The sequence below is a fragment of the Microcebus murinus genome, chromosome 9, assembly GCF_040939455.1.
Source record: "Microcebus murinus isolate Inina chromosome 9, M.murinus_Inina_mat1.0, whole genome shotgun sequence".
NCBI lineage: Eukaryota > Metazoa > Chordata > Mammalia > Primates > Cheirogaleidae > Microcebus > Microcebus murinus.
In genome coordinates this window covers 76,619,408-76,642,650 of record NC_134112.1, presented here as the reverse complement: position 1 = coordinate 76,642,650, position 23,243 = coordinate 76,619,408, and the positions used below count along the sequence as shown (strand labels likewise).

At 35.2% G+C, this 23,243-nt stretch overlaps 1 protein-coding gene across 3 annotated transcripts in view; it reads left to right on the top strand.

Moving 5' to 3' along the window:
• The first annotated feature begins 6,109 nt into the window (after nucleotides 1–6,109).
• IQUB (IQ motif and ubiquitin domain containing) overlaps nucleotides 6,110–23,243 on the top strand; it is a 58,398-nt gene continuing 41,264 nt past the window's right edge. Inside the window, exons 1-8 of one of the 3 annotated variants that reach the window (XM_076006589.1) lie at nucleotides 6,113–6,260; nucleotides 9,485–9,521; nucleotides 12,537–12,661; nucleotides 15,137–15,794; nucleotides 17,468–17,602; nucleotides 21,473–21,634; nucleotides 21,721–21,893; nucleotides 22,096–22,251. In XM_076006589.1, coding sequence (XP_075862704.1) covers nucleotides 15,140–15,794; nucleotides 17,468–17,602; nucleotides 21,473–21,634; nucleotides 21,721–21,893; nucleotides 22,096–22,251 — 1,281 coding nt within the window. In that variant the 5' untranslated portion in view covers nucleotides 6,113–6,260; nucleotides 9,485–9,521; nucleotides 12,537–12,661; nucleotides 15,137–15,139. Of the gene's footprint in view, nucleotides 6,261–9,484; nucleotides 9,522–12,321; nucleotides 12,662–15,136; nucleotides 15,795–17,467; nucleotides 17,603–21,472; nucleotides 21,635–21,720; nucleotides 21,894–22,095; nucleotides 22,252–23,243 lie in introns of those variants that run through there. The other 2 variants (XM_076006588.1, XM_076006590.1) reach the window with 2 other exon arrangements.

Sequence of the window (23,243 nt, the reverse complement as noted above, 5' to 3'; positions counted from 1 at the left end):
TGTATATTTTGTTATCTCTTGTTGCAATCCAAAATCTTTCAGAATAAGAAAGAAAACTGCATTTTTCCTTTTTTCCAGTATATTTCTCCCCTCAGAGAGCTGTGACATGAATGCCAAATAATATTCAATAAGATGGATTGAGTTAACTTCATAGAGGTTAGAGTGCAAAAAAGCTCTTTCTGGTAGGGAAGTGGGAAAAGTGTTGGAGAGTCAGAAGTTCAAGGATTCTCGTTCCCATGATTCTAGTGTCATCATGAACTCAGTAACTAAATTGAGGCAAGCTATCAGAATGGCCTATTTCCAACTATGTAAAAGAAGTGAAATTTATGATTTATGACAAAGTTTTAGCTCTAAACATTTACTTAAATATGTAATACACTCTTGAGGCCAAAGTATTTGATCCTAAAATATGTTTGCATGGATGCTTTCAAGCTAATGTCCTAAGTAACTATTTATTCATGTCCTTTGGACACATAAAAACAGATGGGTTGGTGTGCCTTTGTCATACTTTCAGTCCCAATTCTCCCATGATCTTTGGGCATCTTTTATATTTTACCAATAGTGTTACTGAAACCTTGTTGTTAAAAGGGAATCTTACTGGTATTTGCATTAAAAATGCAAGTTGTAGAATAGTCATCTTGTAGAAACAATATAATAAGAATAATGTTTGTTTAGACTTAATATGAATGCCAGGCACTGTTGTAAGTACTTGACTAATTTCACTCATTAAATCTGCACTGCAACCCTAAGAGTGAGATGCTGCAAGTTATCTTCATTTTTCGGATAAGGAAACCAGATCCAGTGTCAGTAGTTTTCCCTTGCAGTTGTGCAACATGATGCTGTGGAGCAGGAGGGGTCCTCAAACTTTTTAAACAGGGGCCAGTTCACTGTCCCTCCTTGGAGGGCCATGGGAGAGTGTGGCTCACATTCCACACATGCGCCCTGTGGGCCAGGGATGAGTGGGCTACTAAGCAGGACAGGCAGCAGTGGCAAAAACACCCTGCGGGCGGGATAAATGTCCTCGGTGGGCGGGGCCGTAGTTTGAGGAACCCTGCTGAGTGTGGAGGAACTGAAGCAAAGCGATGGTTTAATAACATTCAAGATCACATAACTAGTAAAGATGGGGAACTAAGTTTTGAATCTAGGCAGTCTGGCTCTAGAGGTCATGCTCCTACTATATTATTCTTTATACTTGGGATGCTATCGCGCCTGCCTGAATTGTACGGGCTGTACCAAATGAACCTAGATCCTGCTTTCTTGACTTTTTATGTTGAGAACATAGAGAACAAATATGAAGAGAAGTAGTAAACTAAATTTCAATTTGCAAAAGTCTTCATATTGCCCATAGGCAGATAATGTTAATGAGAGGTGTCTAAAAAGTATTGCAATTTGGTCCATCATACTTTCTGCCGTTCCAACTGCCTACACAGTCTTATACCTGATTGTTTTTTACTCCTTCCATCTTTTTCCAGTTGTTTTCTACAAATTTCCAGATTGAGCATCCTGATCACTTTGGAAATGATTCTCTATTAAAAGATGTTCAGTGTTTTGAGTGCCTTCTAGACCAATTTGAGTAATTTTCAGAATGGCCCATTTCATTTCTCCCTATAGGTTTCATTCAAGTTAATTGCTACACTCTAGATACTTCAAAAGAAAGGGAAGCTAATCAGTTTGAATTTTGCTAACAAAGAAGAAAATGGCAGCAAAGTTGATGTTTCCTTTCTCCCACACCTAGACTTAGTACAGAAGATTCCAATTTGGGGGCATTCTTTTCCTTTGGGATGAAAATGCTTATACTGAGGATAACCATATAATTTATCATTCAACCTGGAATGATTTTGAGGATAAGAGTGTTAGGGACCGACCTTCCACAGCCCCACCGGACAGAAAAGCAGAGACATCGAGGATGTAATCATACAAGAGGAGGTTTATTTTCTGGCTAGCCAGGGTCCAAGCCCCAGAGCAACGCAGTGGCCACTCTCGCAGGCAAGGACGCTGACCGGAACTACGGCATGCCTTTTATCCCCAAGGTGCACAAGCTGCGCACAAGCTGATCACGCATGGATCATGCGTTGACCTTTAAAATGATTGGTTGCCCACTATTGCCTTTTGAAATAATTGGTGGGTTGGTTGCCCTCTATTGCCTGATGGGCCAGTCGCCCGTGCTTCAGTGACCTCATCCCATAATTCCCCATACAGCGGTGTAGAAAGCAAGCAATGACCAGAAGCAAAGGTTTGTGGTTAGCTCATTGCCCCACCCAAGTAAATTCCCGACAATTGGAAAAATTCCTTTGCCCTTCCTCTGCCCTACAAATTCCTCTGCCCTACAAGAGAAAGTATTATTATGATAATTTCATAAGGATAGTATATGTCCTGGGCAAACAGGACACATGGCACCCTACTGCAGTAAGACTCAGGTCTTAGGGTTGCCAGGAGAAACAAAGTAGTCTGTTATCTGAATAGAATGAAAGTGATGCCAACACTAACAGTCATCACGTGCAGTCTGGCCTCAGGTTTCATTGTATCCCTTCACTCTCCAACATTCTCCACTTGCCCTGTCTTTCCCTTAGAACTAGATGGAAGAAAGGAGGTTTAGCTTTCATTGTGTATTTTTCTAATCCTAAAGTACAGAGGAGTGAAGCTAATTAAGCCAATAACAGTAATTATGAATGTATCTCTTTTCAAAGGGAGAAAATCAATTATGTATGCATAGGAAGATTCCCACATATAGGCTAATATCAGCTTTGTCTTTCTCCTCCCAGCTGCCATGGTTATATAAACAAACAAGTTAACACCTGCACAAGTGTGTTCAGGAGTATTGAGTTAAATACCAAATTGCTGAACATATGAGTATTTTGCATTTGCTGAGTGCTGTCTTTCCATTACAACTCAGTGTTCAATGATATTGTAGCCTATGCTATAATAATAGTTTAGTAATGCTAATTTTTTGAGAAAAAAGTAAATGAGAAGATAGGATAGGAGTTCAGTTTAGAGGAGGATGAGGTTTTGTTTCAGATAGGATTCACAGGAAATCAAAGTGCGAATATAGTAATTGGTTTAAATTACTGATGGGGACTAGATGAATTTATTTGAAAGACTATTTAGATACAATAAGTAATATTTTAGATAGTGAAGAAAAGTAATGAGAAAGCTAGTGACAGAATAGGCTATGCTTAAATCCCAGTGTCTTAACACGAGTTTGTTTTTATATATATTTCATGTCAAAGCAGGATTGACAAAAAGTGCTCATAAGAGTTCTACAAGAGATCCAGGCCAAGTATGGCACCATCAACACATACTTAAATGAACATAGTAGTGGGGAATTGGAACATGGCAAATCACACATAGAAACAAAGAAGAATCAAAATCAAGGTTAAAAATCTGTTTTGAATGTGCCACAGAATTTATATAAGTTGAGTTTGCCATGCATTGCTTTAATTTTCAAAGTGATGTTTAGGTTTATATTAGCAGCTAAGTTTTTAGGGTATGTCTAAATATAATTTATGATATTAATAGATTAGTTCCTATATATGACTGGAAATAAAAAGCATTGCAAAGATTTCTTTTCTTTTTTTCGATATTTCTCATAATCTTTAATCATTTTTTTAAAGTTAACCTTTTAGCTCTTCTAAAGATAAGTATTACTGTTTTATTATAGAATATTGTCATCCTCTTTTTCTATAGCTGAAGGGTGGATTCTTCTTTTTCAGGGTAAAACAGGTTCATAATACCTTATCTAAATCTCAAATTTAAAAATATCTCTGAAAATAAAATTTTTTCATAATTCATTTGGCAACAAACCTGACCTGAATTGATGTAAGGCTCTTCGTGGTCTTTATCCCACTTTAATGTGAAAATGAATATATTTTGCTATAGAAATATTATCGTTTTTGATTCTGGACTGTTTTCCAGACCCATTGAATGTGTTACATAAGGTGTATGCCATGTTACCTTTTAAAAATCTGTATAATTCTGAATATCAAACACATCTATCTCAAAAGGTTTCAGAAAAGGGACTATGGGCCCATATTTCCAGTCGCTTGACAAGCTCACAAAGAGTTATTATGATGATCCAAATTTAATCCACATGGATAATTTCCAAAGCATAATTTCCACATCCTTTGTATTCTAAATTATTCTAATATTTTAAAAAATTCATTCATTTTAGCCTGGAGTAACGGTGGGAATTATTTTGAGATGCTTGATTTTATAAAGCCACTAGGTGGCATCTTTGTAAATATAAAAGCACAAAAAAGAATGCTTATATAAATAAATGCTGAGACAAAGTGAAATGTTTCATGAGAAATAAAAATAAGTCATTTGGGGTAATAAATCCTGAGAAAATGCGTAGATTCATTGTGAAAATGAAAATGGAAAATGATATTGTAAAATTACTCTTCCACTTTTGGAGACTCTAACCTCATTGAGACTCTAACCTTTCCAGGCCTTATAGGCTACCTAAGAAACCTAACTGTTGAGTTAGGCTCCTATTTTAAGATTGAGTTGTATAAGTTCATCTTCACAGCAAACTATAAATAAAATATGAATATATAGTGGATATCAAGTCACATTTACCACTGTGAGGTAAAGATCTCTACCAGCTGTCTTTCTTCCCTCCATCTCCTCTCTCTATTCATAAACCTAGTATTTTCATACTGTTTCTAACATGGAGGACAGACAATGTATCATAAATCTTGAAGAGGAGACTCAGAAAAATGTTTAAAACCAATGGAATTCTTATTAGTAGCAGAATTTAAGATACATTATGATTTTGGAGATGGGAGTGGGTGTTTGGAAAAACTTGTCTGCACACCTCCCTACCTGATCTACCCATGAGAGACTAACTGTTGTAGTTACTTGCATGCCCTTTCTCCCCTGTTCTTCATGAACGTGTGGAAGTGATTAAAATGCATTTGCTTTTACTTAAAATCATTACTAAAACTAAGCCAAATGTATCTGAGCATATAATACATATTTAAATTATCCTAGTAAAAGTATTTTAAAATGAGGTGAAGACTGAAAAAAATGACATTGGACATTAAGAAGTTAATGGGGAGGTGAGTGCAATTTGAGCAGAATGATTTAAGGAATGAAGACTCTGAGCATTATGAATGAGGGAATGAACTTGCCCTATATGTATAACAAAAATTTTAATTTTGTTAAGCTTACACCCTTTTAAAATATCAAATGGTGTTAAACATAGTAGCGTAAAATAGTGGCTTAAAATCTAGGATCTGGAGTCAGATTGCTTGGGTTTAATCCTGGTCCCCTCACTAAATCTCTTTGTGTCTTAATTTCCTCATTAGTGGAATGGGGCTAATAGTAGTTCCTCCTTAATAAAATCATTGTAAGGATTAAATTAGAAATATGTGTAAGGTGTTTAGTGACAATATTTAGTAAGTGTTAGCTACTATTATAAGACAGCCACATGTAGTTTGTGACTACATCTGCAACAGAACATACTTGACCTTTCCCTCAATACTATTTTGTGCTTCTTTAAAAACTAAATTTATATTTTGGGGGGAGGGGGGAAATGGGCATTTATTGAAACCTTAAAATCTGTACCCCCATAATATACCAAAATAAAAAAAAACAAAACAAAACAAAAAAAAACTAAATTTATAGAATTTATTGAGAGAAAAAAACTCATTATAACTTAGTTTTTAACATAAGCGTTGCTTTTGCTGACTTGTAAGGGGAATAAATAGCTACTGTCTCCTTTTTCTCTTTGGCTGCCAGGAAACTAAGAGCCAAGTTGTAAATTGAACAAAAGCAAGTAGGCACCTACTGTTGTACAACTGTGTTCTCCTGTGACAATTTCTTGCCTCTGAGTTCATATTTATATTTTCTCTGATTCTGATTTTTTATATCTGTAAGTTTAAATTGCTGTCAGCGTTTGCTTCCTAGAACTGTGCCCTTTCACAACTGTTAAAGTGATCTTGAAGAGAGATTAACATTCTTTTCACTTTCTTGCCTCTGGCCCTCCCCCCTCCCCTGCCCTCCCCTCCCTCTCCTCCTCCCCCCCTCTCCCCTCCTCTCGCCCCTCCCCTCTCCTCCCCCTCCCCCCTCATATTTTCCCCGCCCCGCCCCCTCGCCTTTGGCCCCTCCCCTTCCCCCTGCGCGGGGCCCTGGCGGGAGGAGGTGGAGCCAGGGCCGTTGCTAGGATCCGGCAGGTAACAGAGAGTCCGGCAAGTACAGACGCTGCTTCCGACGAGCCTGAGAAGCCGCTTCGATAGGGAGTAGCTGCGTTTCTTAGTCAGGTAGGAGAACAGGTTCTGGCTGCACTCTCCTGGCCCAATGCTTAGGGCCGGTGACTCAACTGCGCTGGACTCTGGGGACTGTGTGAGGGACGCCTGGAGCTGCCTGGTGGGTCAGGAATGCAAAGCATCCTGTCTTTCTGGGCTCCTTTTCCGGCCCCGCCTCTCTGACTTGGGATTTGGAAGCAGCAGCATCAAGCTAGGAGGTGAACCTCACCTCCCACCTCACACTTCACACACACTGTTATCACGGTAATAGTAGAGAAGCAAGACCTGGGCATAGGTCTCGCACTGGAAAACGTTTAGCCTTCCGTGGCTACCATTTTCAGTTTTGAGTAAGTCAAGGGCTTTTAGACTTTCCTCACCTGGTACTCTTACTCCTTCCCCTCCACTCACGGTCTTTGCCTCTTAACAAACTTAAAAATTCAACAAGCCTACCTATTCGGTAGAAGGCAAGACTTACCTATTAATACACCAACATTCTAAATGTATCAAGCTTTAAATGGTAAGAAATGAAATGTATTCTATGTGAAAAGATGGACTTTTTCATAAGCAAACCTAATAAAGGCTGCTCTTTTATTTTTAAACAATAAGATTAAGACATTTATGTTTGAATAGGTAATACATAAAAATGATGAAAAGTTCAAATAGTTAAAAGGATAAACAGTGAAAATCTTCCTTTTACCCATTTCCCCCACTCCAGGTCACCTTCCAGAGGTATTCTATGCATACACAGACATGTAGTTGTACCTGTAGCATTGTACATATTGTTCTGTGCTTTGCTTTTAAACTTAACCTGTATCATGGAATCATTTTCTATCAATATTTACAGATTGGTTTTATTTATACATTATTTATGTATGTATAGGTGAATGTATGGATTTACTTTTAGTTGTGAGAAGGTATTTCTATGCATATCAGGAAATTTGGAAACTCATAAGCAAAAAGATAAATTTTACCTAACAATCTAAAACTTGTATATGGTAAAAGACAATATAAACAACATTAAATGTATGATGGGAAATATAAGTGCAACATACAACAAAGGGGCATTTAATTGTTAAGACTTATAAACCAACATAAGGATGTAATGAAACAATCAAGGGGCTGTTCTTGGGGCTGTGATGTGGTGAGAAAGCAATTTGATGGGATTTAACAGAATTAAGATCTGCATGGCTTTTGACTTACCCAATCTGAGAACTTATTTTATGGTATACTCACACATGTATGCAGATATATATGTATATGCAGCACTATTTTTAATAGTATGAAACTAGAAACAGTAAATGCCCATCAATAGGGCAACAGTTGACTATAATATGGCTTAGCTCTGCAATGAAATTACTATGAAGTTATTGAAAAGAATGAGACAATCATATGTTTTATGTAGAAATAAATATATTAGTTAAGTATATATTAAAAATAAGTTATAAAATAGCATTAAAGTTTAAAATATACAGAAATATAATTTATATATTAAAGATGTATTAATATGATCATAAGCAAATTTATATATATATGACATTATATAATTGTAACTTCATAGACAATTTCTGGAAGGATAAACTGTTAAATATTGCCTAACACTGAGGAGTAAAATTAGGTTATTAGGCCAATAAGGGGATACTTTTTTATTTCATCCCCTTCTGTCAGATTTATTTTTTTCTTGTAAGCACATATTGATCTGTTAAAAACAACAAAATTAACAATAATGAAAAAACATTAATTTTAAAAAGTCTTTTCAAACTAGCTATCAGGCTGTTGCTACCTGTTAGGGCTGGAAATTGACAACATTTTACATTTCACACTGTAATATGTGTGCTTTGTCATTTGCATTTAATATCTGCTGCAGCATTTATGCATGTTTATATATACAAGTAGATCATGTTAATATACATATGGGAAGTATTAGGAATAAGTAAAATTAGCTTCTTATTCTAGATGAGTGAAGAAAAAAATCTGTTGAATATTTTCTACTCAATTTTAAATTGTAGTTATCTTTCTCACTTAAAAATAAAAGATAGTCTTTGATAATGTGTCTGATGGAAAAACTGTCATTTAAATTCTGGATCTGACTACTGTTAACCCACCATGAGGCATTCCTGTGTCTCAGTTTTCTTATCTAGAGGAAGATCAGTGATTCCTAAACTTTTTCTTAATCCTAGTACCCCTTTCCAAACCTTCTAACCTCCATGGACTCCTACACTGAGATGCAACACAGTAATCTTACTGGTTAAGATCATGGATTCTGGATCTAGACTGCCTGGATTTGGATCCTAGATCTACTGCTTACTAGTTCTGTGATCTTGAACACATTATTTAACCTCTCTGTGTTAATTTCTTTATCTATAAAATGAGCATAATGATATCTACCTGTGAGGATTAAATAATTTGTTGTATATCCTAATATGCTTTATTTTGAAAGTATTTTTTATACTGAATTAAATGAGTAATTATGTAATACCTCTAAGGCATTATTAATGTATAATTATTAGGCTTTTTGAAATTTTAGTAATAGTTGATCAATAATTAGCAAATATCTATTAAGTGCTCACTGTATGCCCGGCACTGTTTGCGAACTATTTTATATACATTATTTATATACACTGTATTTCACAGTTGTACAGCTAGTAAGTACCAAGAACTGTGAGGGGTCTCGTATTTTACCCTATTTGCAAACTAATAAGTTAGTTTGTCACTGTTTCTTGGGTGCTGGGTCAGAGACAAAGGACTTGTAGCAAAAGAAGTAGCCAGTGCTTCAAGTTTGTGCTAATTTCCCATGTCCCCCCCCAAGCCTATAGGGGCAACACAGGTGAGTCTACATGGATGTCTGCACATGAGGATTTTACTGCTTTTATAGTAATCCAAAGAAATCCTGTCTTTTGCTTCGGTGGGAGGAAGATGTAATATCAAGCTTTGCGGTTTCTTTTCACAAACACAACCCTGAGAAATGGCCTGGGTAACCAGTGGTCATGGCCTTGCATTTTTATCATATCAAGCATGAACATGTAGGGACACTCAGGGCCATGGCAGATTGCTTACATCAACAGGTAGTTGCTAAGTTAGGATTCCAACCCAGGCAGTCTAGCTCAAGAGTTGACTCTCCTGAAAGCCCACTTTGGGAAACCCAAGCTGAGCATTGCTGTATTGGATGACAGTGAGATTCTTTCTGATTTATAATCTCCATAATTTTATAATTTAGAAACCTTAAAATTTCTTATTTTTAGGTTGAATAGATGTTCATCACTGCTGATCATCATAAAGGTAATTGCTAGCCACCCTCTTTCAAAGCAACAGTTTGAAAATGTATGTAATTATTTAGCTGACTTGTTTATATCATTAATTAAGGACCTCCTGTGAACCTTAGGTACTACTATACACAGGCACTACAGATTACAGAGAAGTGTGATCAGTACCATCTTATTTATAAGAAGATATCTGGCATGGAGGGGAGCAATCCAGGACATTTAGCATACTAAACTAGTAGTGAGATGAATATAAGTGTTAGAAACCATAGCAACTAGGAAAGGGGGGCAGTTGCATTGACAAGGAAAATGGAGGGGTGTTGATTTATCCAGTACCTATCAAAGTAACCACTTTATAATATGTGGCTTCTGTTTGTGACTGCATTGATTTACATGTCTCATGGCTTTAAATACTATCTATAGACTTTTGACTCTCCTCCAATTTTCTATTTCCAGGCCAACTTCTCAGAACTCCAAACTACAAACCCAGTGTCCAATGGGCATCTTAAACTCAGAATGCCCCAAACCAAACTGTGAGCCAACTCCCACCTGTACCTCAAACCTACTTTATTTGCAGTTTTCCTCATTTCAGCCTAAATTCAGCTTCTTCTAGTTACTGAGGCTAAAAATTTTAATATTACTAGTATCCTTGATTCCTTTCTTCACCTCACAGTCCACATAGTACATAACCAAATCCTTTCAGCTCTATTTTCAGAATATATCCAGAATCGGACCATTTCTCCCCATCTCCTCCACCATAACCCTGGTCCATTTCACCTCATGTCTGGGTTACTGCAATGTATTTCTGTAGATTCCTGCTGAGCATCTATTCAGCCTAAAAATAAGAAATTCACATTCTTCTGCCTCCCATAATTTCTTTAACAAAACAGCAGCCCAAGAGAATCTTTTAAACTGTTAGGTCATTATTTCCTTCTGCTGTGCCTCATTCAGAGTCAAGTCAAAGTCTTTACAATGGTCTACAAGGCTCAGTGTGATCTGATGCTCTCTCCTCACAGTCTCTGATTTCATCTTTGACTATTTTTCCCTTAGCTCACTGTTCTCTAAACTAGTCATCTAAATATCTAATAGACTTAGATATTTGCTGTTTCTTATTTCTCCAATTTCCTTTATCCTCTTCCCTTCCTGATACCCATCCCAGCCTCTGGTAACCATCATTTTACTCTTTATCTTCATGAGATCAACTTTTTTTAGCTCCCACATATGAGTGAGAATATCTGGTATTTGTCTTTCTGCACCTGGATTATTTCATTTAACATAATGTCCCCCAGTTCATCCATGTTGCTGCAAATGACAGGATTACATTATTTTTTATGGCTGAATAATATTCTATTGTGTATATATACCAATTAATATATATATATATATATATACCAAATATATACCAAAGAAATCCTGTTTTTTGCTTGGGTGGGGGGAAGATGTAATATCAAGCTTTGTGGTTTCTTTGGTATATATATATATATATATATATATACACCAAATATAATATTCTATTGTGTATATATACCAAATTTTCTTTTTTCATTTATTTGGTGACAGACACTTAGGTTGTATGGTGAATATTGTTGCATTTAACATGGTAGTGTAGATAGCTGATTGATATAATGATTTCCTTTCTTTTGGATATATATCCACCAGTGGGATTGCTTGATCATATAGTAGAACTATTTTTAGGTTTTTGAAAGGCTATACTGTTTTCCATAGTGACTTTACTAATTTACATACCCACCAACAGTGTATGAGTATTCCCATTTCTTTGCATCCCTGCCAGCATTTGTCATTTTCTGTCTTTTTGATAATAGCCATTTTAACTGGGGTGAGATAATATCTCATTGTAGTTTTGACTGCATTTCCCCAATGATTAGTGATGTTGAACATTTTTTCTTATACCTGTTGGCTATTTGTATGTCTTCATTTGAGAAATAACTATTCAGATCACTTACCATTTTTTAATCAGATTTTTTTTTTTTGCTATTGAGTTCCTTGTATATCCTGGTTATTAATTCCTTGTCAGATGGATAGTTTGCAAATATTTTCTCCCATTCTGTAGGTTGTCTCTTCCCTCTGTTGAGTGTTTCTTTTGCTGTGTGAAGCTTTTTAGCTTGGTGTAATCCTATTTGTCTATTTTTATTTTTGTTGCCTGTGTGTTTGAGGTCTTATGCAAAAAATTTTTGCTCAGACCAATATCCTAAAGCCTTTTCCCAATGTTTTCTTAGAGTAGTTTCATAGTTTCGGGTCTTACATTTAAGTATTTAATCCATTTTGATTTGATTTTTGTATATGGTAAGAAAAAGGGGTCTAATTTCATTCTTCTGCATTTGGATACCCAGTTTTCCGAGCACCATTTATTGACGAGACCATCTTTTCCCCAGTGTGTGTTCTTGGTGTCTTTGTTGACAATGAGTTGTCTATAAATGCATTAATTTATTTCTGAATTCTCTATTCTGTTCCATTGGTCTGCGTATCTGTTTCTATGCTAGTACCATGTTGTTTTGGTTACTATAGCTTTGTAGTATATATGAGGCTTTTTATTTTTATTTTTAAAGTGGTGGTAGCATGGATGGAGAATGGACCAACACATTACATTTTCTAAATTTTTGAATATTTCCTTTAGTAGTGGAAGTTTGTGTCAATTTTATTGTTCCAAGTTGAAAAATACTCATGGAAATGATAAAATTTTGTCACAATCTTTCAAATATTTATACTTCATTTCTTTTTCCTTAATGTTTAATAGCTTCAATAACAAGGATCTTCCTTTTATTCCTAACTTTAATGAAAGTGCTTCTAGTGTTTATGTAAGTATGTTATTACAAGTATATACCCTTTATCAGGAAAAGGAAGTTTAATTTCATGTTTAGCTCATAATTTAAAGAAAAATCAGGAATATGTATTGATTTTTGGCATATGTATAGTCAATGTTTTCCCCCTTTTGCTCAGTAATATAGTGAATTATGTTAACAAATTTTATAATGTTGATCTTTGCATCCTTTATTTATTTATTCACATATTCAAGTCAAGATTTTTTGAGCACGTGCTAATTGTCAGGCCTGTTTCTGGACTTAGAGGAGCAGCATTGATAAGGCCGAAAAGATTCTTCTTCCTGCGAAAGTATTATTCTAGTTTACAGATAGTAAACAAGTAAGTGAATGAAAACCACTCATGGTTTTTAACATGATTAGATCTGTGAAGCAAATAAAATTGGGGATGATTGGGGTGTGATTACGGGAGGCCTCCCTAGAGAAGCTGTATTTGAGCTGAGACATGGAAGATTAGAAGGAATTAGTTATAAAGATCTATAGTAACATTCTTAATAGAGGAAACAGAAAATGCAAAAGCCTCAAGGTGGAGATCAACCCTAGATATAGTAAGGTGTGGAGGGGTGGTTACAAGATGAGGTCAGAGGGGTAGGCAGGAACTAGTATTTAGGACTTTGAAGGCCATGGTGAATACTTTAGATTTTATTCTAGAAAACATTTTATTCTAGCGGTATTTAAGTATGAAAGGGGCATGATCTGATTTATAAAAAATATTTCTTTGGCTGCTGTGAGAATAATGGATTTTTTGGGGGGCATTCAAGGGTGAAATTAAGGTGACTAGCTATTGCAGTAATACTGTCAAATATGACAGAGTGATGGACAAAAGTAGACTGAAACTAAGTTTTCAGGTCACCCTTGACAGGGCTTGGTGAGTGACTAGATAATGGGTTCAAGAAAGGGAAGTATTAAAAGTGACTCCCAAAGTAAACCTTACTTGGTTATGTTATATATACATATGGTGAGAGAAAGGGGTCTAATTTCATATATATAATTTATTAATACTGTTGTAGATAATTTACTCATGTTACAGTTATGACATTTATTGTCTTAGGGCTAGTAGGATCTACTTTACTTCCTTGGTGGGCATCAGAGCTGATTTGACCTCTCTCTACCTTGGTTAGATATAGGCATGGCTTCCTCTTTATGTGTCTACTCTGGCAGTGCTTTTAAATGTTGTGGGCCAATACATGGGACCTTTTCCACACTAAATAGTATCAGGTGGAACCTGACAAAGTTTCAGAGCATAGGTGAGCAAGCATAGTTCCTGCTGGCTGTGTGAGAGACAATGTAATTGCTGTTGTGAAATGGTCATCCTTACTGGATAGCTATGAGAATAATCACAAGATGTGAACTCTCTGAGGCTCCTTGGTACTGGTTGATGGATGGTTCTTATTCTCCATGGGAGACAATTCCCTATTGTTCTCTTATATTTCTGTTCAAGAGACACTGACAACTTTGTTCTGGATTGTCTTTCCAAAGATATTTGTGTAGTGAACATCATTGGAAGACAGATAGTGTCTCCTTCTAAAGCAGAGGTCAGATTTATCTGTTGTTTAGTATAGTAACAATAATATCATATTATGCAAAGGTTGTGAAAATTTGCTTGCAGTTCATTATAAAGGATTGGAGTTCTTCAGCTGTGATGCAAACCCATTGTATATGTAGCATCTAATTGAGCTCTTCCATATTGTCCCTGTGAGACTTGGGGGCACAGGAATTCTATATGAATATGCAGCTAATGCTATCTGCTGTGCCATGAGTAATAAAGTCCTTTGTCTCTGACCTAGGAATCTAATGTATGCAGAAAGCATCCATGAAACTATGGCAAGCTAAATTGTTAGCTTGTAGGTAGGATAAAATCTCCGATTCTTCACAATTCTCTATTCCTATTCAGACTTACTCTTTTTAATTTTTTTTTAATTTCAGCATATTATGGGAGTACAAATGTTTTTTACATATATTACTCTTGTCCCACCCATTTCAGAGCTTTAAGAGTGTCCATCCCCCACACAGTTGGCACTGCACCCATTAGGTGTGTATATGTCCATCCCCTGGTCCCCCTTCCATCTGCCCGACACCCGATGAATATTATTACTATGTGTGCACTTAAGTGTTGATCAGTTAATACCAATTTGATGGTGAGTACATGTGGTGCTTATTTTTCCATTCTTATGATACTTCACTTAGCAGAATGGGCTCTATCTCTATCCAGGTAATATAAGAGGTGCTAATCACCACTGTTTTTTGTAACTGAATAGAACTCCATGGTATACATATACCACATTTTCTTAATCCACTCATGTATTGATGGGCACTTGGGTTGTTTCCACATTTTTACAATTGTGAATTGTGCTGCTATAAACATTCTAGTGCAGATGTCTTTTTTATAGAATGTCTTTATTTTCTTTGGGTAGATGCCCAGTAATAAGATTGCTGGATCAAATGGTAGGTCTACTTGTAGCTCTTTGAGATATCTCCATATTACTTTCCATAGAGGTTGTACTAGTTTGCAGTCCCACCAGCAGTGTATGAGTGTTCCTATCTCTCTGCATCCATTCCAACATTTATTGTTTTAGAAATTCTTTTTTAAGGTTCTCTTTTTGTTACTCATTTTTACTTTCTGTAGTATTTTATTTAAAATTTTTACCAATGTTTTTTACCTGATGCCATTGCTAAGATAATAAAAAAATAATAAGCAACATTATAGTATATTATGAACATTACACCAGCAATGTATTTGATATTTAGTGTAAAACTTTTATCTGTGTAGTAAATGTGTTCATTTTTCTTAATTCAGGAAATGTCTGACCAGAGAGAAGAGTACTACTATATTGAGGATTTAGCTGAATCAACGGAAGACAGTGATGAAGATCTCAACACTGATGATATTCCAGTACACCCAGAAGAGGCTAAAGAGTCAGATCAAATTGATGATCCCAACAGTGTCGATATTCCAGTTCCCTCAGAAGAGCCTCAAGAGTCAGATCAAGTTGATGATCCCAACAGTGTCAATATTCCAGTTCCCTTAGAAGAGCCTCAAGAGTCAGATCAAGTTGATGATCCCAACAGTGTCAATATTCCAGTTCCCTTAGAAGAGCCTCAAGAGTCAGATCAAGTTGATGATCCCAACAGTGTCAATATTCCAGTTCCCTCAGAAGAGCCTCAAGAGTCAGATGAAATTGAAAAACAGGAATCTGAATTAGAACTATTTAGTAAGTACCAGAAAGTACCTCATGAGGAGCAGAGGTACCAAAGCTCTTCAAGCCTGGGACCAGTTGATGAAGACCAAAGCTTGGAAAAAGATGTGTCATCCACACAAAGTTCACTCACTCCAAGACCTTCTGAAGAGCGGACTGAAGTGCAAACTCTAAGTGATGATACTCTGTCATTTTTGGATAAAATAAAAGCGATAAAGGAGTCTTTGCAAAAATCAATGAAAGATTCTTTAGCAACAGGTATTACCTAGGGAAGATCAGATATTTAATTTCATTTCAAAGAATGGTTGCTCTTTCTTATTTGTTTATTTTTGTTTGAGACCTGTTTTATATTTGATATTACTTTCTTTTTCCCTTATCCACAAAACTTCTGTAGTTATACCACTTGTAGTTACACTCTTAACTATGTGTGAAAGCTTTTCTATTCTGTAGTGTTTATTCTTCCTCAATAAATGAGCATCAGTAAATTTTAAATTAATATTTATTTTTTAATCAAATACTTTATTGGTTTTAAAAACATTTAGGGAACTCAGAAAATGGAGAAATTCTTGACAAAAATTAGAATTCTTTTGCATGATAATTTGGAATTAATTGTTGTATATACTCCAGATTTCCTAGTTTTGTATCCACTGCTCATTCCACATACCATGTTGCTTTCATGTATTTCTGTAGACTGTTTACGGTTAACCTTATATTTAGCTTCTGAAAAATCATTGTTGTCTTTTATTGTAGGTTAATGTTAAAGACATATAAAAATAATGTTGATGGCATTATTTTTACAGTTTTTATTATATTCTTGGTAATAGAGCAAAGGAGAAGAAGCAATATAGTGGTTACACTATAGTGGAACTATTCCATTTGCACTATTAACTGATAGTTCCCTTTCCTCTCTATCCATGAGTTTTGAGAGAGTTTCCATCCACAGAATGAAGAGCATGGGCCATGATTTAACAATAATAATAGCAGCTTAGACTGGCTGGTAAATGTAGCTTTTGAATCCAGTGGAATAGTTTACCCTTGTGTGGTGTGTCCACACAAGAATGAAAAGGAAGAAGGAGAGAAAACTAATTAAGCCCAATTATAGCTGATGGAAGTGGCTATCTCTCAATTTTTTTATTCATTGTAAATTTTGGTTTCATTTTTGGATATTTCTGGATTTGGAGTCCTGAGTACTTACCATTACACAATGGAATCCCCATTTTCAGATATTTCTGCCATTCCCTGATACTGTAACTTATAACAAACACTTGGTGATTTAAAAAATAGTGTCTTGGTCCTATACTACATGAGCTTTGCAAATCCCTTAACACACCTCCCTTTCCAAAATCTTAAGAAGTCACTGCTATGAAAGTTTTAAAATATATTCCATAGCTTTTTTGCACCCATAACACAATTAAAATAGCCTTGCGATAATTCAACATCTGTGAAACCATTCTGTTTGTTGATAGAGAACGGTGAAAACAAGTTTTAACAAGTTCAGAGAACCTTAGCATCACCAATACCTAGTAAAATTTTGTTATGGAATTATTGATAAATGTCTCATTTAACTTTATAAAAACTGTTATGTCAGGCATCTAGAAATATACAAAACTTTTTGGCTTGCAGTGCACATTCCATACCCCATCTTAGTTATCACATCTTTTCCAATAAAATGTAAAGTCTGTAGATGTAAAAGAAAAAAGTTTACCTTATATTAATTAGTTTTTAAATACTGTATTTCCTTCCTATAATTTATGAACAGATAATAATTTTGTAATAGTAGTTTTTATTTTTAACATGTAAGTATTTGAGCATTTTGATTTCCTATTTTGTAGAGTGGGGAGTGAGCTATATAAAGTCCATCTTTGTGAAACGAAGTTATGGTGCTCTTCTATATCTGACTATCATTCATTCTTTTCTCTTTTCATTTACAGTAAAAGTTGTACTTATTCCTGTGGGCCAGGAAATTATAATGTCTTTTAAAGTTGACAATATTATTAAACACCTCAAGGACCATTTTTCATTCCAATTGGGTATCCCTTCTTATATGCTGCAGGTGACCTATTCAGGTAAGTTGGGAGGCTAATAAAACTTATCAAGACTTCTCTAATTTTAACATGTAAACAATTAAGATTTTTGAGTTGTTAAATATCTTGCTATAAAGTATTTGAACATTGTACTTATGCATGCATTAATTCAACACTTTTATTGAGGAGATACTTTGTTCTAGATATTTGGCTAGGTAATCGAGATACAAAGAAACATGAAGTAAGACTCGAGTTCTCAAGTTGTTTATAGATCAGTAAGAAAGAAGATGCATCCAATAGTTACCACATACTGTGTAAATGGTTTAATGGAAATATGCACAAAAAGCTAAGGATCAGGGAGAAAGGAAGTAGGAAATTCTAGAAAGTTTCATTTAAAAAAATGGTATTTCTTGTGCTAAGTCCCAAAAAGGTGAGAAAACCTGAAAATTTTGGAAAGTGGTAAGAAGTTTTGAGTAGCTAGAAGTAGATTATATGTGGGGAGTGCAAGGAGATAAGATTGAAAAAATGGATAATGAAGGAGAATGTGTAGAACAGAAAGGGTACTGAAAATGGTTTATGAGTATTTTATACATTAAGGTCAATTCACATTCCCATGATGTCAGGTTATTAATATATTTTGTGGATGATACTGAGCAGCCTACTGAATTTATATTAGCTTTGTGTCATGAGAGAACATAATCTTTATAACTATGATAATTTATCAGACTAACCTGGATTAATATATGTTTCTATAGAATGTATCTGGATAGATCCTCATATTTTAGTTTAAAAAGTTTTGGTTATTGACTTATGAAGACACCACAAAAAGTTTCCAGAGAAAAACAATCAATTCAACTTTAAAATTATTAAAAAAATTATATTAGAGTGAATGTACTCCAAAAGTAAGATGTTCATATTCAAATAACTGATTAACAAAGCTTGATTGGGTAAACAAAGCTAAAATTTAAATAATTATTAGTATTAGTAATGATAATGATGATAGTCATGTTGATGATGGTGGTCAATTTACTGAGCACTTACTACATGTTGGTATTTCCACAAAACATTTTGCCTACATTATTTTCACTCTGCACAACAACTCTTTGAGGTGGGTATTATTATTATTAACTTGTTTTTTTGAGAGAAGGAAACTATAAAACTCAAGGGAACTTGTGCAAAGTCACACAGACAGATAATTGGCAGTCTGAGCTTAAATGTAGTTATGACTCCAGAGAGGGGATTTGAAACTGCTGGGCATTAACTATAAGGTGGAGTTCCAAACTGGAGAAGAGAAAGCACTTTGAGACTGTAGTAGCTGGGTAGTGTTACAAAAGAAGAATCTCTCTGTTCTTTACATTTCGTGACATTTCTTCTTCATGTGTAAGTACCAGGCATCACCTCTGGCTAACAGGCTCATGTCAGCAGCATTATAAAAGAGCTTGATTCTATGCCAACCATCTTCTAAGACAGGTGCTTTCAGCTAGTACTAGAACTGGAGCTCAAGCTGGGTGGGACTAAGCCAACTATATAAACAAGTAGAGGAATGGAGGGGTCCCTGGGAACTACTGTGAGTTGTCTATGGCTGTGGTACCAATCACAAACTTAGAGGCTAAAGCAACATGTATATTTTTCTCATAGTTCTGGAGGTCAGAAATCCTAAATCAGTTTCACTGGGATAAAGTCAGCGTGTCAGCAGAGCCACTCACCCTCTGGAGGCTCTAGGGGAGATTCTACTTCTTTGCCTTTCCAGCTTCTGTAATTGCATTCTGTGCATTTGTTGGCTCATTGGCCCCTTCCATCTCTCTTTGCTGCTGTCATATTGCCTTCTCCTCTGTAGTTAAGTCTCCCTCCTCTTTTTTTTTTTTTTTTTTTTTTGAGACAGAGTCTCGCTTTGTTGTCCAGGCTAGAGTGAGTGCCGTGGCGTCAGCCTAGCTCACAGCAACCTCAAACTCCTGGGCTTGAGTGATCCTTCTGCCTCAGCCTCCCGAGTAGCTGGGACTACAGGCATGCGCCACCATGCCTGGCTAATTTTTTATATATTTATCAGTTGGCCAATTAATTTCTTTCTATTTATAGTAGAGACGGGGTCTCGCTCTTGCTCAGGCTGGTTTTGAACTCCTGACCTTGAGCAATCCGCCCGCCTCGGCCTCCCAAGAGCTAGGATTACAGGCGTGAGCCACAGCGCCCGGCCCCTCTTTTTTATAAGAAGATTGTGATTACATTTAGGGTCCAACCAGATAACTCAGGATAACTCTCCAACTCAAAATTCGTAATCAAATCTGCAAAGTCACTTTCTCCATTATAGGTGATGGAAGGTTAGGATGTAAGCATACTTTGGGTCACCCACCACAAAGCCCATATGACATTCATGTTAATTTTTTAAATTAAGAATTTAGGGTGTGAAATTGAAACTCAAAGATCTTAGAATGTGCTTTCTTAAACATAGCCAAAATAGATTACAGATGGTCCCTGACTTATGATTAGGTGATGTACCAGTAAACCCATCATAAGCTGAAAATGTCATAAGTCGAAAATGCATTTAATACACCTAACCTACAGAACATCATAGCTTAGCTTAGCCTACCTTAAATGTGCTTGTAACACTTACATTAGCCTCTAGTTGGACAAAATCGTCTAATAAAAATCTTATTTTATAATAAAATGTTGAGTATTTCATGTGATTTATTGCATATTGCATTGAAAGTTGAATGTATGGGTACTCAAAGTGTGGTTTTTACTGAATGTGTATAACTTTTGCACCATCATAAAGCTGAAAAATTGTAGGTCATACTATTGTTAAGTCAGGGATTATCTGTAGTGGTGTCTAATATATTTCTAAGAATGAGTATAGCTTTGCTGTGTTCTAATTCCTATTTGTAATTTAGGAAGACCATGTATTTGAAAATTGATACAGATTTCATCAATAAAGTTTCTGTGACACAAAATAGTAGCCAGTAACATTATTATATTTTTGTATGCTTTAAGACAGAGACAGAAAATTAGTCAACTTATTGAATACACCAATGGGAAGGTTGAAGTGTGAGTAGGGAGTAAAAGTTGAAGCAACAGCAACATAAAAATAAAGTGATGGACACTTTTTCTAGTACAAGACAGGCTTACCTCCACCTTGGCATGGATTGATTTGTATGAGTTTCTGGTTATGAAAAGAGAAAAAGGAAGGGATTCTTTAGAATTTTGTGTATATGCTTTTCTGTACTGGGGGGTGAGATGGATATTGAAATACTTATCCTTCCCCTGATATGGATATGCCTTGTGCTTATGTATAACACATTGTTTTTTATAGAGTCAATAGTTAGAATATTATTTGCTCATACTTAGGATGTTTCTATTTTTAAATGTTTATAGAATTTCATGATGATTATATATTTATATTCCTAATTGAGAGTTGTAGCTTTATTTATAATTCTGAATTCTTGCTCAAGAATGCACTATAACTCTTCCTATTATAGAGTTTTCTATACTAACATTACAGCAATAGGTGTAAACTATTAATACTATATTTAGTAATTAAATGATATGTGTTTTATAAGCATCTTTGATGTTTTCCATCTGCTTAAAATGAGCACATAAATTAGCCATTTTTAGAAATCTAAAATGTATAACCATCATGGTGACTATAGTTAATAACAATATATTTTATACTTGAAAATTATTACAAGAGTAGATTTTTTTAAGTTTTCTTACCACAAAAAATGATAAGTATGTGAGATAATGGTATGGATATGTCAATTAGCTATATTCAGCCATTTCACAATGTATACATGTATCAAAACCTCATGTTGTATATCATAAGTATATATAATTTTTGTCAATTAAAAAAAGAAAAAAGAAAATCAATGAATAAACAATTATTTGTCATAAAACTTCTTAAAATTTTATTTTATTTTTTAGGAATAATTCTTAAAAATAATGAGACCCTATTACAACATGGAGTTGAGCCACAGGAAACTGTGCAAGTGGAAATCTCTTCTACCCATCCAGATATATATCCAATCAAAAGAATACAACAATTAAGTAATATCTCTCAAATCATAACTGTCACTGTACAAACTGGTTAGTTATTTTATGTCTTTTAAAGTATTTTTGAGTCTCTCTGTACTTGAACTTTCATTCAATCTTGGTTTTATCTATCTCTTCAGGCATTGATCAGTACCAGGAGGTATCTGTTGAAATTATAAAATCTGACTTTCATAAACCATTTCTTGGTGGATTTAGGCATCAAATAACAGGAATAGAATATCACAATGCAGGAACACAAACTGTACCTAAAAAGATTCCTGCAAGAACTGATGTATTTTGTAGGGATGCACAGGTAATATTAAAATTTTTCCATTTAGGTTTTTGAAGCTATCGAATCAATAATTGTTATACTTTATGACTCTCTCAAATTAAACTGTATAGTAATTACATAGCAATTAAAATAATAAAAGAAAATTAAATATGTAGAAATGTGTTTTCACTCGTGTGTGTATTTATGGTGGATAATTATTTCAATTTTTATGTTTTTCTTTTAGACAGTTTTTCAGAGAAAAAAGTTACAACAAACTACAAATACAACATCTACCCAGATGACTAAAATTGGTGTGTATGTATCAAATATGACTGATAGACTGAAAGAACCAGGAATGTATTTTTCAGCAGCAGAATATCATGCTCAAAGGTTAAAGGCGGTAAGATAACTTTTGTTGTGGATGACTACAAATTAAACATAAAGATCAATTGTTCTGTATGTGTCTGTGTTTCTCTAAGGCACAGCTTGAGAAAGAACCCACAGGAGTATGGGTCACATTTCATTACTAATAAAAGCAGTCGTTATCTCCATATCCCTCCCGCTACCCCCCACCTCATACAGGGAGCCAGAATCCTAAATGCTCCTACTCCTTCCCTTTTTCTTAGGGAAACTGAGGTGCTTTGCCTACTGCCTTTGGTCATTATTAGCCTTTTCAACACTTTGTCCCCTGGATTTAACTTTTGTCATAGTAGAATAACCTAGGGAGCTTTCCAGACTAATTGAAACCAAATAGGACATTAAAATCTATTTTCTCTGATATTAATATAGCCACTCCAACTCATCTTATTGTTTGCATAGTCTTGTCTTTTTTCATCCTTTTACTTTCAACCTATTTGATCTCTTATAGACAGCATAGTTAGATCTACCTCCGAGTAAAAATGACCTGATTACAGTGATTTAAATAAGAGATTTTGTTTTCAAATGGCAAGAAATTTGAAGTTAGTCTTTTTTTTAAGACCAATCGGCCCAAGACTTAAGAGACAAACTTATAGTATAAAAATGACAAGTCTATTGACTCATTGGAAAATAGAAGTAGGAAGCCATTTGTTAAATATGAGAGCTTTCCCAGTAGGCCTAAACTGCATTGCCACTCCTTGGATTATGATGTGAGAGGGGGAAAACTTCTGTGTTATTGCAACAACTGTGTTTTTTTTTTTTTTTTTTTTTTGAGACAGATTCTCGCTTTGTTGCCCAGGCTAGAGTGAGTGCCATGGCATCAGCCTAGCTCACAGCAACCTCAAACTCCTGGGCTCAAGTGATCCTTCTGCCAGCCTCCCGAGTAGCTGGGGCTACAGGCATGCGCCACCATGCCTGGCTAATTTTTTCTATATATATTAGTTGGCCAATTAATTTCTTTCTATTTATAGTAGA